At 35.6% G+C, this 19,335-nt stretch overlaps 1 protein-coding gene across 2 annotated transcripts in view; it reads left to right on the top strand.

The window, feature by feature from the left end:
* Positions 1-16,902, top strand: part of ACVR1C (activin A receptor type 1C) — an 80,597-nt gene extending 63,695 nt beyond the window's left edge. For both annotated transcript variants that reach the window (XM_045868827.3, XM_045868826.3), the window contains 4 exons: positions 387-543; positions 2,046-2,170; positions 5,802-5,932; positions 9,430-16,902. In XM_045868827.3, the coding sequence (XP_045724783.1) occupies positions 387-543; positions 2,046-2,170; positions 5,802-5,932; positions 9,430-9,555 (539 nt within the window). In that variant the 3' untranslated portion in view covers positions 9,556-16,902. The remainder of the gene's footprint in view (positions 1-386; positions 544-2,045; positions 2,171-5,801; positions 5,933-9,429) is intronic.
* The last annotated feature ends 2,433 nt before the right edge of the window (positions 16,903-19,335 follow it).

The following is a 19,335-nucleotide window of genomic DNA, read 5'->3' as shown; positions in this document are numbered from 1 at the left end:
AATACTAATTCTTTCCCTGTTCATGCAAAGGAAATTTATTAGTGGCTACTAAGTGCTACCTAGGGTCCTAAGCATCAAAGTCATGCTGATGGGTGATGAGTAACACCCAGGCATTGCCCTGAGGCAGCTTACAGTCCAGTTGGGAGAGACAGATAATTAAACACACATGTAAATGAACAATATAATTTAGATAGTAATAAGGGTTATGAAGAAGGCAAAATGACGTACTCTGTGGAGACTGACAGGGGATGTGGAATGTGTGGTCAGAGAAGACCTGTCTTCAGAGGTGACTTTTGAGCCAGGTCTTCAAAGTGATTCCTTTTAGAGAGAGTCAGTCTTCAGTAACAACAACAACAAAATGAGTATTCTTCTCTTATGCTTCATAGGTAAACCTGCTATTGCTCATCGAGATATAAAATCAAAGAATATCTTAGTGAAAAAATGTGAAACTTGTGCCATAGCAGATTTGGGGCTGGCTGTGAAGCATGATTCAGTACTGAACACGATTGACATACCTCAGAATCCTAAAGTGGGAACCAAAAGGTAAGATCACTAACTTTGGTGGTGCGCTCAGACATATGGCCGCCCCGTAAACATGAAATCCTGGGATGAGTGTGGGGTTTTTTTTGGGGGTGGGGGTCCAAATGAAAAATCATTAGGCCCAAGAAAGCAAGGAGTCTTCTCTGGGTCATTGAGAAGTAAGTGACACAATGGTTAAAAAGCAAGGACACTTGGCCTTTTAGTCATATAGATAGTAGCCATTTGGGTGGGGAATGCAGTAGAGAGGGATAGTGGAAGAGATGGTGATACATTATTTTGAGTGGGTCAGTTTCTGAGAATACATTTTCCTATGGATAGGAGGGAAAAAAATGTCATCAAAACAAGTATGAGAGAAGCAGAACATACTACATATATATTACGACAGACCCATTAGTAATGGGATTTCTGGTGGTTTCTTGTTCTGGCCAGCCTGTGGCCATATGGCCTGCATACTTCCGTTTCCTTTTACTTGAATATCAGGCTCATGCTACTTTGACATAATTCCTGGGTTTTTTTTTTTTTTTTTTAATTCCTGGGTTCTTGATCTTGAAGTCAGAAAACAACCAAAACATTTTCCTGGAGTTGTCAAAGGCTCTTCTGAGTAGGAGATTTCTGGTACAGTTGACCTCCAAGCCATGTTTGAGATTCTAAGCCTATCCATCTGAGTCCTTCCCACGGTTCCCTAGAAAAATTTAATGAGGCCCCAGGAACACTTCAGGGCAGTTTATTCAAACTGGGCAGCCCTACGGAACTTCTTTTCCCTATAAAAAGTAAGCCTTGGCTTGCCCATCAGACTGTCTCCACATCAGGAACCCCTCAGGGAAGCCTTGGATGCTGGACTCCTTCAGAGAATCTAAAACTCTTAAGAGTTTGGGAGGGTATTGCATCCTCCTCTTAATATTCTGGGAAATCGTGAAAATCCCCTTCGGACAGCTAGGCTCTGTCAGGTCCCATGGACTGTAGATTTCTTTGGTTTAGTCTTATTCAAACAAGGGTGTCATTTTCTTGTAGCCAATATATAATGTGTATATATGTCTGGAAGCCACTGTATAATAAAATTGTTCATTCAGAGGAGATGTTTATGGAATGCTGCTGAGCACTGTGTTAGAGTCCTGGGGGCACCATGATAAATAAGAGATGCTCTTTGCCCTCAAGGAACTTTCCATGGCAACGTTTGTTGGTGGAGGTTGAGTTCCGTCTCTCCTATTGAATGCTTTGCTTGCTGAATTTCCCTCTAGCTTGTCCTTTGCAAGTATTTGGCTCCTGGCATCTGTGCTTTGACACATTGAGTAGGATGACTTCTAGTTTTATTTCAAACATTTTTAAACTTATAGTTCAGTCAGTAGCTGTATTACTTAAATTTAATTTATTATAGTGGCTTAGATCTACTTTTAAAATTGATGTAAGCTATTAATTCATATTTTATGTGAGGATTTATTAAGATTGTATTTTACTGGATTGCTATAAAGTCATACAGAAGATCTGAAATGTGCATGTTTTTGAAGGTATATGGCTCCTGAAATGCTTGATGATACAATGAATGTGAATATCTTTGAGTCCTTCAAACGAGCCGACATCTATTCTGTTGGTCTGGTTTATTGGGAAATAGCCCGAAGGTGTTCAGTTGGAGGTAAGATGTTGGAGATATTCTTTGTATCTGTCTTTCCTTGATGCTCTGAATACAAGATATTTTTTCTATGTATTTTTTTCTAAGCACTGTATTGAGTCATTTTTTATAATATTTAAGAGTATACCTTTTGGTGATATCTTTCCAGTTTCAAGAGTGGAGCATCCTACATATAATGATGATTTTGTATTATGATTACTGCTCAGGTGGGGGTGACAGTTCTCTTGATAATTCTGATTTTCTTAATGATACTTTGCAAAGCACTTGAAAATTTTCTTGAGTTTGTATGCAGTTAGCTGTAGCTCTATTTTCTACCAGAAATTGAACCCGAAGATGTTAAAACTTTACCAAAAGCCACAGGACTTGAAGTCTTCTAGTTTTCAGGCTTTTCCTGTTTGTTTGTTTGTTTTGTTGGCTGTTGTTGCTTTTTCTCTGTGTTAATGAATGTAGAAGTGAGAAAGCGGAGGCCAGAGGTGAGCAGAGACTAACTTCCTGACTCTACTGCTCCTAGCTGTTTAGAGATTAATAATGAGAGGAGGAAGAGTTTGAAAGGATGAAACCCTACAAATGCAGCCTCTGAAGTTGTGGCATCCATGGAGAAAAGTTAACTACTGGTAGGAAACGGATTAGAGTTTTCACTTTCCAGTGAGACAGACTTCATACTAAGCCGTGGTTTAGCAGATTCCTGAATGTCTGACTTTAGGCAAGTTACTTGGTCTCACTTTCCTCATCCGTAAAATTAATAATAAAACTGACCCCTTGGGCTTTGAGGATTTAACGGATTCATTTGGTTAATTAATTAGTACAGAGCATAGTACAGAGTAAACATTCACTAAAAGAGCTGTCATTATCAGACCACTGTCAGTTTTGTATTTTGTATTGATATCATTGTGCCTTACACCAATTTCATTTTTTAAAAAATGAGTAAAAATTTTTTTTAAACTTACAAGGGTAAAATTCTTTTGAATGAGAAAACATACTTTTCCCCTTTTTATTAAGAGATAAGATAGTAAACCATTCAGGAAGATGAAGTTATTTATTATTTATTTATTTCTAAAGATTTTATTTATTTTTTTAACAGAGGGAGAGAGAGAGCACAAGCAGGGGAAGTGGCAGGCAGAGGGAGAGGGAGAAGCAAGCCCCCCCGCCAATCAGGGAGCCCGATGTGGGGCTCGATCCCAGGACCCTGGGACCATGATCTGAGCCAAAGGCAGACACCCAACCAACTGAGCCACCCAGGCACCCCAGATGAAGCTATTTATAGCAGCAGTAGAATTAGAGTGGAATTCTCGAGCCTGGGATTGTATTCTAGATCTGCCACTTATGAGCTCTTTGATCTTGAGCAAACTGGTGACTCTTTGTGCCTCAGTTTCCTCATTCAGTAAAGGAGGGATAATATGGTAACTCCTAGTCAGAGGTTTTGAGGAATAATTAAAATATGTAAAGGGTTTAGGACAATGTGTGGTAAATAGCAAGATTCAAACATGTTTGTAATAATTTTTAAAAATTTCATATTAATATTTTTCTAGATCTGCTTTTAGGTTATTGTCCTTAAATTTTCTTCAACCTTTGAAATAGTAAGTTAGTTAACATAATAGTAGGGCATTTCTTAAGTATTGTAAATTGAAAAGACTGTTAAAACAATTTTTTGAGGAAATTCTCAAGTTCAGGTAACATTCTGATAATTAAGTTCAGGTCTTTGTATTTGAGACTCTTTAAATATGAAACTTCATGTTGAATTGTCCATCTTGAGTACCTTTGCTGCTTCTTTGGCACATTCTCAGGTACAGTACTTCTAAAATCCAAATGTAAGAAATTCAGCTTTTAAAAGATTGCCTATCAATTTTCAAAAAGAGAAAGCTATTCTGTTTAATGAAAAGGTTATTTAATGTGTCTGTTAGCCATTTGTATGTCTTCTTCGGAGAAGTGTCTGTTCATGTCTTCTGCCCATTTTTTGACTTGATTATTTGTTTTTTGGGTGTTGCGTTTGAGAAGTTCTTTATAGATCTTGGATACCAGGCCTTTATCTGTAGTGTCATTTGCAAATATCTTCTCCCACTCTGTGGGTTGCCTCTTTGTTTTGCTGACTGTTTCCTTTGCTGTGCAGAAGATTTTATCATTAGCCATCAGGGAAATTCAAATCAAAACCACATTGAGATACCACCTTACACCAGTTAGAATGGCAAAAATTGACAAGGCAAGAAACAACAAATGTTGGAGAGGTTGTGGAGAAAGGGGAACCCTCTTACACTGTTGGTAGGAATGCGAGTTGGTACAGCCACTTTGGAAAACAGTGTGGAAGTGCCTCAAAAAATTAAAAATAGAGCTACCCTATGACCCAGCATTTGCACTACTGGGTATTTACTCCAAAGACACAGATGTAGTGAAAAGAAGGGCCATATGCACCCAAATGTTCATAGCAGCAATGTCTGCAATAGCCAAGCTGTGGAAAGAGCCGAGATGCCCTTCAACAGATGAATGGATAAAGAACATGTGGTCCATAGATACAATGGAATATTACTCAGCCATCAGAAAGGATGAATACCCAACTTTTACATCAACATGGATGGGACTGGAGGAGATTATGCTAAATGAAATAAGTCAAACAGAGAAAGTCAATTATCATATGATGTCACTTATTTGTGGAACATAAGGAATAGCATGGAGGACATTAGGAGAAGGAAGGGAAAAATGAAGGGGGGGAAATCGGAGAGAGAGAGATGAACCATGAGAGACTATGGACTCTGAGAAACAATCTGAAGGTTTTAGAGAGGAAGGGGGTGGGGGGATGGGTTAGCCCGGTGATGGGTATTAAGGAGGGCATGTACTGCATGGAGCACTGGGTGTTATAAGAAAACAATGAATTGTGGATCACTACATCAAAAACTAATGGTATTGTATGGTGACTAACATAACATAATAAAATTAAAAAAAAAAAAAGAGAAGGTTATTTAATGGAAAAAAATACTTCATTCCCAAACAAGGCCAAGATATAAATTTTGCAATTAGGCATTACTTTTGAATTGTACAATGGTATTTTATATAAATCAGAACTCATATAATTTTTATAATATAAAATTATATTTTATATTATGTAAAAGTAATTTATTTATATATTATATAATATATAATTGTATAAAATTATATATTTTATAAAATAGAAATAATTTTATGTTTTATATAAGATTTATGTAATTATCAGAATTATGTAAAGTTTCATAATGTGCATTTTATAAAATTATGCAATAATTATTCAGCTGAGTGCTTTATACTTATATAATTCATTTTTAGTGATACAACATTTTCATAAACCTGACTTTCCAGTTTCCCAGGGTGCCACTTGTGCCTAGAGGACTTAATTGGTATTCTTTTGAAATAAGCATCGGGCACCTGGGTGGCTCAGTTGGTTAAGCGACTGCCTTCGGCTCAGGTCATGATCCTGGAGTCCCTGGATTGAGTCCCGCATCGGGCTCCCTGCTCGGCAGGGAGTCTGCTTCTCCCTCTGACCCTCCCGACCCTCCCCTTTCTCATGCTCTCTCTCAAATAAATAAATAAAATCTTAAAAAAAAAAAAAGAAATAAGCATCTTTGTTTGTTATTCACACTGGGAAATTTATTATGTAAATTTCTTACAGGAATTGTTGAGGAGTACCAGTTGCCTTACTATGACATGGTGCCTTCAGATCCCTCAATAGAGGAAATGAGGAAGGTTGTTTGTGACCAGAAGTTTCGACCAAGTATCCCAAACCAGTGGCAAAGCTGTGAAGTAAGTATGTTCCTTTTTGGCCGGGGATGGGGGGGCAGGGAGCAGGGGCTGGGGAAAGGGGCAGAGGGAGAGGGATAGAGAGAATCTCAAGCAGGCTCCATGCCCAGCATGGAGCCCAATGTGGGGCTTGATCTCTGGACCCTGAGATCACGACCTGAGCCAAAATCAAGAGTCAGACACTTAACAGACTGAGCCACCCAGGAGCCCAGGCTATGTTCTTATATATGTTTTATCTATTATAATTTTGAGGTAAGTATCAGGAAGATTTTCAGAGACCATATAGTTCTTCTCTCTTAATCTAGGCATCCAGTTCGTGCCACATATGTAAGTATATGTCCTTGTATCAGTCTTCAGAAAGGTTTTCTTCCCTTTAGCCATATGTATACAGAATGCCAAGATAAGGGGCAATAACAAGCCCTGGTATCCCCAGTGACTTTACACAACAAGACTGTTTCTTGCTATGTAAAGTCCCCTACAGGTCAGGCAGCTGTGTTCCCTGTGGTGATTCTGTGATCCAGGTAACTTTGATTTCGGGATGCTGCTATCTCAACACATAGTTTCCAAGTGTCTAGGTCAGGAATAGAGAGGAGCTGGAGGGTCACACATGGCTCTTTAATGCTTTGGCTTCAGGTGACTCACATCACGTCTACTCATGATTCATAGACCAGAGTCAGTCACGCAGCCTGATCTGCCTGAAGGGGGGCTGGTAACTGTAGGAGCACAGCCATGTTTGATCGTCAATGTCCATGCCAGACGGAGTATTACAATTCAATCATCTTTAGAGTCAGTAAATTTGCCGAAGTTTGAGCTTATGTTCTTATATCAGAAAAGTTTCCTCATGGCAGAGTTCTCTCCTCATCTCCGACAATGCATACGTTAAGCATCATGTCGAAGGCATTCAGTGTGGTTATCACAGTGCTTGTTCTGCCTTACATGAAGCGAGAGACTTTTCTGGTTCCCACAGGGAGAAGGAAGGGAATAGGAGGGAAAGACTACAAACCATCTAATTCCACAACTATTTTACTGCTTTAATCTCCACCAACCCCATTATTCCTATTATAGTCTACCATATTTAATTGTAATACTTGAGGTATTTTTAAAGTGACATTTTTTTAGTTTGGCTTTGCCAGAAGGGTTATTTTATACAGCAGTTTTTTCTTCCCTAATTTCCCCCCTCTTGCATGTTTCACTCATTTCTTTTTCTATTTAAGGAAGGAATTATGTCTCGATATTTCTATTTTGTATAGATATCTTACCTACATACTTATTTTAGAAGCAGAATTTGAGCGATTTACAACCAAATTGAAATTAAATTCTTCCTAATTTTAATAATTTTATGTATATGAAAGAATATGTAACATATATGTAAAGTTTAAAGTGTAATAATGATGTGAAAATCAGTGAATTCGCTACTAAGTTTAAAAAATAGAACAAAGATTCCTTACTCCTATGAGAGATTACTATGGTGATTATTTATTATTGCTTAACTTTTCTTTAGGAGAAAAAAATATATATTTATGTATAATTATATGTATATGTATACTCACACTAAAAATATATTGTTTACTTTTCTGTAATTGTGAAACATATTATTGAAACTTACTGTAGATATTCTTGTTAATTTCTTTTCACTTTCATTTATAGATGTAGCTATAATCTGTTCATTCTCATATTGGTGCAGTAGTCCATTATATGGCTAGAGTACAATTTTTCTTCTATTGTTGATTGTCTTCTGTGTGATTTTAACATTTTTAAACAATGCTGCTATATATATATATATATATATATATATGCATGTGTGGGGGGGAAATGTCTTAGAGTATAAAACTGTAGAATCTTTTGGGATGTCCGCATAGATGATCATATCTCCAAATAATGAGAGTTCTGGGACCAATCCTCAAGCCTTTTCTTTACTTCTTACTTTAGTTTCTAGGACTTCCAGTATAGTGTTGCTTGAAAGTTGATAGTGGACATCCGTGTTCTACTTCATAAAATTTTGTATATTTCTCCTTTCAGTATGATACTTGCTGTAGGTTTTGTTGTCAAAACTTTAATCAGGTTACATAAAAACTGAATTTGTTTTGATAAAAGCTTTCTTCCTACCTATGAGGTGAAGATATGGCCTCTCTACTTTCTCGTCTCTTAATGTGAAATTGCATTTATAAATTTTCCACTGTTAAACCAATCATACATTCCTAGAATAGACCTAAATAGTCATTTTTTATGTGATCAATTTTTTTACATTGCTGATATAAACAATTTTTGTCCATTTTTGTCCAGTATTTTAGTTCTATTTTGTTTTGTATTAACCCCATGTATTAGATACTGGTGTAATTTTATACCATTATTATTTGTTTAAACTTAAGAACATGTTTATCATTTTCTTTGTTCAACATTCCTTTTTGCTTCTCAAAGCTTCCTTCTAAGATCATTTTCTGATTTCCTGTTGTGCATTTCTTAAATGTATTTCATTTAAATTGTTTTTTTAGAAGGACCTAGAAGTGATGAGTAGTGATGTTGAGCATCTTTTCATGTGTCATTCTAGGTCATTACTTCTTCTAGGTCATTAATTCTAACATCTAATGTTTTGATGGGTTTGATTTTACCGTTTGTTGTTCCAATTGATTCTTGCTTATGATACTTTATTTTCTCCTGTCTTGTGAATTTTTGTTTTGAGCTTAGGTTTACTGTAACATTTTAAGGCCTGGGCTTGATTTTTTCCTTGCCAAGAGTCAAGATTTAGATAATTTTCTTTACAAAATTCCTTCTAAGACTGATTCATCCTTATAGTCAGGACTTTGGAAACATCTTGACTTGATACCTTTGGGTGCTTTGGCTGCATTTTCTATCTTTTGTATGTGGTTCATCACTTCTGAAATTCTAGACTATGAGATCAGCTGATGTCACCAGAGTGGCCACTTGCTTCAGTGATTTCTTATATCTCTCTGGATTCCTGCATTCTCATTGTTTTCCCCTCTGAGTATTTATCTTATTTCTTGAGCAGTTCATTTATACTGTTTTTTTAATTCAGAAATTTTGATATTTACACCTAGATCATTATTTTATTATGGCATAATTTAAATGTTAAAATGCACAAATCTTAATATACAGTTTGATGAATAACAAAAAAAGTGTGCACATATGTACTTACCATCCAGATCAAGCAATTCGCAACTCATCCCATATCCCTTTTTGTCTTTCATGTCCTTTCTCAGAAGATTTTAAAAGATAGCTACTCTACCATATTCCCAGAAATCAGTGGATTGAATTTTCAATTAAAAGTTAGTCTCCATAAGGGGTGTGTGTGTGTGTGTGTGTGTGTGTGTGTGTGTGTTGACTGGATTTTTAAAGAAGTTTGGTCCTGATCTTCCGATACAGTTTTAAGTTTACTGTTTCTTCACCAGAGCTTAGCATCAATTCCTGGGTTTGTGGTTATGCTTCTCTTGGACTGTGTTTGTGTGACTAGCTAAAGTGTTTAATGTTTTTCTCTCTTAAAGGCACTCCGAGTCATGGGGAGAATAATGCGGGAGTGTTGGTATGCCAATGGGGCAGCCCGCCTAACGGCCCTTCGTATTAAGAAGACTATCTCTCAACTTTGTGTCAAAGAAGACTGCAAAGCCTAATGATGATAATTGTGTTAAAAAGAAATCTCTCACAGCTTTTTTTTTTTTCTCATTTTCCCTCTTTATGTGACTGTTTTTACCTTTTTTTGGTTGTTGTTCTACCTCAAAGATAATGCAGTACAGTATTTAAGAGCTCAAATGCAGCATGGAAAAAATAACTCTGAAGTCAAGCACAGGCAGGAATTGACTTCATCCCATCTCTGTGTTGTCTTTAATTTTATTTTGAGAAGCACCACATCAATTCATCTTTTTATTTAATAAGAAAGATATTACAAAAATGTAAAATAAGCTATATAAAACTAATACAAGTCATTAAGGTTTTATTTTACTTGAATCAAGAGCACATGAATGAAGAAAAAGAAATGTAAAAGCATTTTTTTTCTGAGATGAAAACACCTTCATTAAAAAATATGAACTAGAGAACATTATATCTCAGCAGAACTTTAGATGATATAATCTGCGGTTTTCTTTTTCTTTTTTTTTTTTTAGTTAAGAAGGATCTTTGAAAAAGATACATATTGCCCTGAACTTTAGTGTCTAAAACACTTAAAAGGGGAACCTCTCAGTTGGAAGATGGAAGTGAGGTCCGAGTAGCCACTGACTTGGCCTCCCCTCTTCCTGCTGTCCTGTTCTTCATAATCCACCACCACAGCAACTCCTGAAGCTGTATGAAAGCCACCTCCATTGTTACTTCCTCTCATTTACAAAGGAGACATCCAACAGCTTGAAACATTGAGAAATCCCGCAAGTCACATACCTAGTGGTGGAGCTGGCTCTAGGTCCAAATCTTGTGATAACCCACACTGTAGACTTAGCTAGTTTCCTACTTTCCTGTTAATTCCCATATAGTACTTTTCTCCTTATGCAGAAACAACAGCTTTCATGATGGTATTCGTGGTTTAGTCAGACAGAAGACCATTTGGGTCATTCTGCACAATCATAATGGACCTGCATGAATTCTGAGGACAATATCCCTTGACATTTTCCTCATAGAAATTTCATAGTCTGCCTATTTGTTAGAGAAATATTAATGTTTTCTGAATACTTCCAGAGATTAAAGAGGCATAAAGATCCATTGTTAGAAGGGGTCTTTAAGATTTATTTCAGAGGTCCCCACTACTTTTGTACATACACACTTAGAACAGAGGGAGGAGGAAGTAGAAGATATTTTGAGAAAAAATAAGAGAACTCTTCAGTAACTGTAAATAGCTATTTCCCTACCCTTTCAAAATGAGCAAGTAGATGCAAAAGAAGTCTCATGGTACTCTTGCCTTTATTCTACTTCCTGTGGAGACAGAGGTGATGAATTCTGAATAATACATGGAACATTGAATCTTTCTTTCAAATCTGTAATTTTGTTTGGGTAAAAGAGATTTAACATGGTATCTTTTGTTGTTCTAAAACACTGTTTCCTAAGCTCTGTTCCTTAGAACATTCTTCTGGTGAGATGTTCCAAGACCAAAAGCATTCTTTGATAGATTCTTAGAAAGTGATAGTGCACATTAGCATATCATGTGCTTTGAGGAATCTAGCAGTAAAGAAATGTTGAGTTTTTTTTTAATTAGATTTCCCAAGTTATTTGACCATGGAACCCTTTTATTAAGAGGAGGGGAAACCTTTTTACTATCCCACATTTCAGTGTTCTACAAAGCATAACTTGGGTAACAGTGTTTGAAAGGATATATCGATGTATTTTCATGCAGATCACAATGTAGTGACTATAGTTCATTTCGCTATGGAAATATGTTACTGAACCCATCTTCATTTGGCTGGGATAAGATATCGAAGGCAAATATCTGACAGCTGTGGTACTCTTACTAATGTAGTCATCCATTCGTTAAATAAGATAGGGGACCCCATATCTTCACTGCCACAATATTGGGGCCAATAGAGAAAAGATGTATAGGTTCTGCCCTCAGAGATTTTAAAGATTAATTTGGAAATGGGGACCAGGATGTAGGTGTCGGTTAGGGGGAAGGAAATAAATTGACAAAGTAGGGAGTCTTGAGTTCCGTATGACAGTGGGTTCTGGAAGTTACTTTCAATTTGCAAAACATTTAGAAGGTACCTTTATTGGGCTATTGCAGACAATCTAAATTATATAAGCAGTTTTTTAAAACGCATATGTGAAAGGATTTTAAAAAGAGCTTACGTGAAGGGGTAATCTTGCTTATGCTTGTTACCTTGATTTCTTGTAGATTGTTTTTGAATATATGAGAATGAAATTATTTATTTACTGTGGTTGTACTATAGTTAAATGGCTGTTCAAATAAATAAGAATAATATTTCCTGTTTTATTCACTAATGTTGGGTGAATATACTTACTTAAGTTTTGACAGAATGTTTTAACATCTCCATTTTCCTCGACACTATGTTTTGTAATTTATTTGGATGTGTCCAAATAGAACTCCATATTTTTATTGGTTCAACTTTTCCTCTAGAGAAATCTATACATTCTGAGATGTTTTTCTTGTTTTCGTGTTAGTTTACTGTAACTTCTAACTGACAAGTCTTATATCTTAATTACCAAACACACTTTTTAAGGAAAGAGGTAGGTCAACAAAAATGATCAAAAAGTTAAAAGTTCTCATTTTTTCTTAACTCCGAACATGATTATAAATAGAAGATGCCCACAAGAACAGGATAAAGTTTAGAGCAAAAAACAAATTTATTGTATATATACCTATACTGTTAAATTTCATAATATTTGTTTTCGACGGAGTGTCATCATGTAATATTTATTTCTTTTGAATTGTGTTGTAAGCAAAAAATATTCTTAGGCTCAATGTGTCAGTGTTCTTTGCTCCTTTCAAATATTTTGACTTTGGGTATAATATAAAGCTTGGGAAATTGCTATTTATGAAATGTCAGTACTGTATAAAGTGGTGATGGGGTTTCTATGCAACATCACTTTTTAAAATAAGAGAAACATTATTTGTTGTCAGTATTACAGCATGAACTTGTTGCCTTTAAGCTACATGTTCAAGGGTGTAATTGGTAGAGTTCTGTTGTGTGCTTTCTTCTCTGTCTAAAATATTTGGCATGTCACATCTAGAATTCTTAATTTATGTTCTGACTTGAAAGTTAAGTGAAACATGACTGTGTCGTGCACTATTTTAGGCATAGCACTTGCTTTTCATCTTTATACTTTCAATTAACTTTGCATTTTAAATTTTCATGATTGTATGAAAATAGTAACCTGGTTGCAGTGTCTGAAGACTTCAAAATCAGCTTTTATTTTAAAATGAAGATCTACAATAGATTCATTAGGTTACAAGTTCCATAAGAATTTATTATTCTTAATACTTCTACTTTAGTAGAATTATTAAACAAAACTACTACTGTGCTGGAATTTTGCCACCATGTGACTTACTGGGGCGGAGAAAACTCAGGGCTGTCTTAGAGTTTACGCAAAAATACCAGGGAACCTACTGAGCAAATCACCTGAAAGCAGGGAGCCCCCATTTGCTGTTACATGAAGTTCAACTTAAAATTGCTTAGCAGGGAATACTTTCTGATTATTTATTTAAAATATATATGGAGTTTTTTTAAAAGATTTTATTTATGAGAGAGAGACAGAGGGCACGAGTGGAGGGGAGAGGCAGAGGGAGAGGGAGAAGCAGACTCCCCGCTGAGCAGGGAGCTCAGTGCGGGGCTGGATCCCAGGACCTTGAGATCATGGCCTGGGCAGAAGGCAGATGCTTAACCACCCAGGCACCCTGGAGATGTTTTTTGTTTCAATAAGTTTATTTAAACTATGGATATGGGATTTTATTTCCCATCAGGAAATTGAGAAAGTAACAGTAACAAGTGAATCAAGTTGATGGCGGTTGATTTCTTCAATACGCATCCCTTTAAGTAAATTTACAAATACAGCATTTTAGGTTACTTTGAAATATTTAAGAATTCATCTTAAAATGGTGTCAGTATGGTTTTCGAAGATATTCTAAATATCTTTTTTCTTTTGTGAAACCTGCTCCTACTGTGTGTGACGCTGTTCTGTATTAGCTCCCTCCATAAGGCGATACCTAACGGGACTTTATGCACTATTTAGTGAAGACAGTCATCCCTTCGCTTCTGATGGCCTCTTTTATACATAGAAGAAAATATGTTGGTTGGGATACAAAAGTTTTGTTAAAAATGTTACTATTAAGTAGAATTTCCATAATAGGCAGTTTTTCAAAGTGTGTCAATGCAATTTTTCCAATATTTGACACTCTTTTTTTCTCTCTAGCTTTGCTTTTAGGTTTCATTGTCTTTCTCACCTCCTTTTAAAATATTCCCTACTGTCTTCCAAAATTGTATTTAGTCCCTAATTTTAAAAAGCAACTAGATATCATTTGGCTTAATCATTCTAATATTTAGCCTTCTAATGAAAGAGAATCCCTTGGTGGTCTAAGTTATTTTAGATGTGTCACAGACAAAAACAAAAACCAGACTTTTGGAAATTGTAAAGAATGTAAGAGGTTTTGTAATTTAATTCCCATATTTTATAGATGGCGAAACCAAGGATCAAAGATTAGGTGACTGCTTGTTATTAGCAGAACTGATAGGGAAACCCAATGGTGACACCCACCATAGGGCCCTACCATAGTCAACATTTGCTAATTAAAAAATAATTAGCATGCATCTAAACCTACCTTGAATGTACACTGATAGAATGCATCGTTTAATGGTGTTGATCAAATCTCACTTCTCTCTCTCTTTTATTTTTTTTTTGCTGAAATAATTTGCTCACTCATGGTGGGGTCCGTGAGAAGAACTAAAACAGGCCAGGAAAAAGTTGTCAAATAGTTGTCAAGCTAGGTAGGCAACCACTGAAGTGCTGAATAAAACTGAGGAATTGTAAGAATGTAGAATTTCTTTGTGCAGGTCACAAGTAATGATGGGACACTTCATGCCTCTTCTTGTCCCCTCTCAGTAAGGATTGTTCTTTTTATGCCTGGGAATGGAAGCGAGAGATGATTGGTCACTGAATCTCAGACTATGGCTAGTAGCATATTGCCTTCTCTCTTTTCAGTTTCTCATTAGTTTGTCTTCTGCATTCATTTTCTTTCCACACATTAAAAAAAAAAAAAAAAAAAGACATCTTTGCCGGATATCGTCATCAGTTCCAATCACTCTGTAATTCCTGTTCTTCTAGTCTTCTAGCCCATGTTCAGATTGCTCCACAGTGAACTTCCTGGCAAGATTTTAATTTGCCATACCCACGTGTGAGAGGTTTCGTCTTGTGCCTTTTCCAGTGATTTTTCATTTGGCACAATGAAGAGAGGATTTGTTAATGGCAGAGAAGATTTTCTTTTACATTTTAAAAAGACAACTAGTCTAGTTACATTCTAGCATTTAGCTAACATATAAGAAATGTCTACTTTTGCCTTAATGCTAAATTCCACTTCAGAGATGATGACTTGGACAGAGAATGTAAAATTTTTGTCTCCTAATGTGACTGCTAAATTTATTTCTGCTGTTTCATACAATTGCTTTATTTTGCTTTGGTCGTCTTTTAAAACTAAGCTGTTATGGCATATGGTTTGTAACATAAGATTGTATTGAAATTAAGTAATCATCCCCATTTTAAACTCCCTCGATTAAGAACTTCCAGGGTACTTTCTTAATTCAGTTGTAGATTAACGCAACATTTGGGAGAACATGCACACTGTCTCATCCTAGTTTTTAATATATTCAGATAGGACTATATTTTCTTACCACTGGTCCCCATTATTATACAAGAAAATTTTCTCTGCAGATCTAACAGTTTTAACTGCAAGATTTGTATCAGGGGCTACATGAACCTGAATGTTAACAGAACCACTAAGAATCTGAATGTATTCGGAAATTGGCCTTCTACTGAGTGTCACCAGATCCAGCTTGGTATGTGGTACTCTGCAATAGTACTTTCCCCTGAGGGGCAGATAGGAGCTGAACTCTAACCTGCAGTTGGCTCCTCAACTCAATATTTTTATATTTTTCAGAAAAGCATTTTACATGATGTTTATCTCCAGAGAAAGCACCCTGCTTATACAACCTCAGAAAATGAGAATTAAATTTTCAAAATGCTTCTTGACATCTGCAAATTGACTAGAGAACCTAGGGAAAAAATTCTGTAGATTTTCATCCTAGCATTTCCAAGAGAGCAAAAGAGATTGTGTGTTTATTCTGTCGATTTAATTTTTCAACCCAGATAATCTGCAGCAAGACACATGGGCCCTCATTTAATATCTCTGTTGAGTTTTCTTTCCTTGTGCAAACCTGTTCATTGACTTTGCCTATAAAGAGCTAATTACATGCCTAAATTCTGTCTAACTAATGCAGGTATAAAATGAGATTTATCAGTATCTCCATTTCCTTCAATAGGTTAATACAAGTAATTAAACATTTTCCAATAATCCAACTCTTTTTTCCTATTTATATAAGGTGTGTTTGGCCCAAAATATTAAATTCTAGTTTGTTTCCACAATGACTAGTGTCAAGATCTTGTACACTTCTGAACCTAGACTGGAGAAAATTATTCTAACTTAATCTGTATTTCAGGTTTTAAAATGTCCTAAATACAGAAAATTAGATTCATATCTAAAAAAAAAAAGGAATTTTGGATTGACTTTCAAAGTACTAATACTAATTATACTTTTCTTTTGGTAGTGTGACTTTTCTTATACCTAAGAACATATTACAAATGTCAAAACCATTGCATTTTGACATTGCAAAACATGCCTTGAACTCTTGAACTACTGTAAAAAGAATCACTGTTGTACAGACTTATTGTAAGCTGGCTGATATTCATAGGTATGTAAAAAGATATTACCCTTCAACAAACAGGCCCAAATGAATGTATATAAGGAATATGAAGAAATAAATTAGGTTTTAAAATGAGAATTGGGCAATAAATTGTATAAAAAATGCAGATGTCAATTTTAGTAGTTACAATTTTAATTGTTGAAGCTGAAGAGAATTCCAAATTCCAAAGAGAAAAGAATGATATTCAGATGTTTCATTAACTTCTAGTCTATAGAAATACGCATTTTGTAGTAATACATATACTTATTTTCTTTAGAAATAATAGTATTTTAGAATTTAGTGAGAACTCAGTGATAGCCTTCATACCAAAATGTTTAACTACCAACAGCAAGTCATAAAAGTATTTATTTTAAAGCTTTTTAAATATTATTGCATAACTTTCAGCTGCCTCCAATGTAAATACTTATCTGCCTAAATGTTATATTTTTATGTATGCATTTCTGAAAATGTATTGTTTTGTAAAGTGGCAAAGTTAATAAATCAGTCACTCCTTGCACTTGTTTTTGTGAAGCATATAGAGCTCTATTTTAAATAAAAAGAAAATGTGTCGTATTTTGGTTTCTTTGTTCTATTACTTTAAAATTGTCTTTATATTTGAATGTAGTAAATGGAGGGGTTATGGAAATTCAAATGTTGCCTCCAATGGGTACTGGACTTTTTCTTCCTTCCTTTCTGGAAGAAGCACTTGCTTCTTCAATAGCCATTTCTCTATGTGAAACTTAGCACAATAGTCTTTGCCCTATTTTTCCTGTGGAGTAACCATGCCTTGTACTTATTTAAACATTAATAAAAGACTTTTGGGTAGGCTTGCTCTCAAGCCAAACATACCTTCCTTCACATTTAGATAAAATCCTGAACATGCATGTGGTCTCTAAGCACCTTGAGGATATGGGACTGACAACTTCTTTGTCTTGATTTCTGGTATCCCCCCCACCTCCAACCCCAACTGCTCTCTAGTCTTCTGCTCCTTGCTATTCCTTGAACTTGCAATACAGCTGCTTGTCCCAGGGAATTTGTTCTATTCCCTCTGCCAGGACTATCCTTCCTGCAGGTAGTGGTATGGTGTAGGTCTCTGTCAGAATACCATCACACAAAATGAGCCTTTTTTGCCATGCTTTCTAGAGTAGCATTTTCTGTCATTCACTGTCCGCTTAGCCTGTTTTTATTTTTCTTTATAGTACTTTACATTAACTGGCATTATATTATATCATATAACTTGAGCACTAATATTAGGGATCTTTGCATTGAAGTTTGAAGATGTAATTTTAAAACACAAAGAATTATATATTGTGCACTGTGAGAAGTACTCTGTGGTACTCATTACCCACCCATTCCTTCCCCCATGTCTGTAATAAACCCAAACAAAAATAGTTTATCCAAATTCATAGTGGCTGTTGTAGAATGACATGATGAGAAAACTAGGTTGTGTGGATTATACTTTCAACCCTACAAAGCTGGGTGTTTTCTGGGCCTTAGTGTAGAGAGGCAAAATACTGCATTGGTTTTATTTTTGGTATGGATTCTTCATTCTCTTTACTTCATTTTTTTTCATGTTGAGGGCAATTGTATTCATGTGTCCTCATTGCATTAAGTAGATACTAACCAGATTCACACTCAAATATTCTTCCCCAACAATCATTAAGTCAGGTTCTCATTTGGCTTCATGATTACCTTCTTCTTGGAGTTGTAGAGAAAAGCAAAATACTTATCTTCTGTCAATCTGGATTGTGAAACCCATGCCTGAAATAAGACAAATACTTTTGATTCAGCAGGCCTGGTAGTAGTGGTTTTTTTCAGTTGTAACTTTGTAATAACCTCTCAGTATTTTTATCTTTTAACACTAATGTGTGCAAAAGTTGATGAACATCCACAATGATGAAATAATTTACTTAATGAGTGAACTTAAAAGTGGATAGTCAACTTTTATTCCCTTAGGATAGATTCCTTGAGATTGGCGGATAACTAAATCCAGGCTGTTTTATGGGGTGTTCTGCAGGTGCGATTTTAAGGAAATGCTCTATAACTTTGATCATATGTTGTGGTTAAAGAGAGTATTTGAACTTTGAATAGTTTCTTTAAAATCTATTTAATGAGAAAAACTTTTCTATAGAGAAGTTTTTTTTTGTTTTTGTTAATGCTATGTGTAACAAAATTGTAATTAGCATCAATCACTCCTATAGTTAAAATAGGTTCAAATTCTTTCCCTCTCAAGTGTTAGTGGACAAATCTTTATCAAACGTTGCTGCAAAGTGCATGGTATCATTGCAGTTATTGTAGGTGCTACTAAGAAAACAACACGCTCCTGCATTTCAGAAGATAATTTAAGGAACACAAAGCATGCACACAAATAGCCTATCTTACCTTAGAAGCTAGTAACAGAAGAGATGTCATAAGGAAGAAAGTTATTAAGGCTGAGTGTGGGTACAGACATTAAATGATAGCAAAGACATAGAAATGAGGTATGAGTTAAGTTGGAATATTCAAGAAAATTAAGGAGTTGATGCTGTAGGATGGGAAAGATTTTTGTTAAGTGGAACAGACAGAGAAGTCCCTGGTAGGAAAAAATGTCTGAAACAAAGGCAGGAATGCTCAAGACACTGAATAACCTACAGGAGTAGAATGGAGGGTTTTTATAAGGTTTAGAATACAGCATTTAAACTTGATTCTGCCTTTGAGGGAGACTGAAGATTTTAAAGCAGCAATGATAATGGGACGTTGGGACAGGCATACCTTGAAGATACTGTGGGTTCGATTTCAGACCACTGCAATAGAGCAGATCCCATAATAAAGTGAGTCAAAGGAATTTTTTGGTTTCCTAGTACATATAAAAGTTATGTTTACACTATACTGGAGTCTCTGGAGTGTGCAATAGTATTATGTCTAAAAAAAACCAATGTAAATACCTTAATTTAAAAATACTTTGTTGTTAAAAAATGCTAACCATGATCTGAGCTTTCAGCAAGTCCTAGTTTATGACCGCAGATC

The sequence above is a fragment of the Mirounga angustirostris genome, unplaced genomic scaffold, assembly GCF_029215605.1.
Source record: "Mirounga angustirostris isolate CCGP_5_RB_7025 unplaced genomic scaffold, mMirAng1.0.hap1 SCAF_3, whole genome shotgun sequence".
NCBI lineage: Eukaryota > Metazoa > Chordata > Mammalia > Carnivora > Phocidae > Mirounga > Mirounga angustirostris.
The sequence above is the reverse complement of the archived record's forward strand: the minus strand, read 5'-3'. Positions and strand labels throughout refer to the sequence as shown.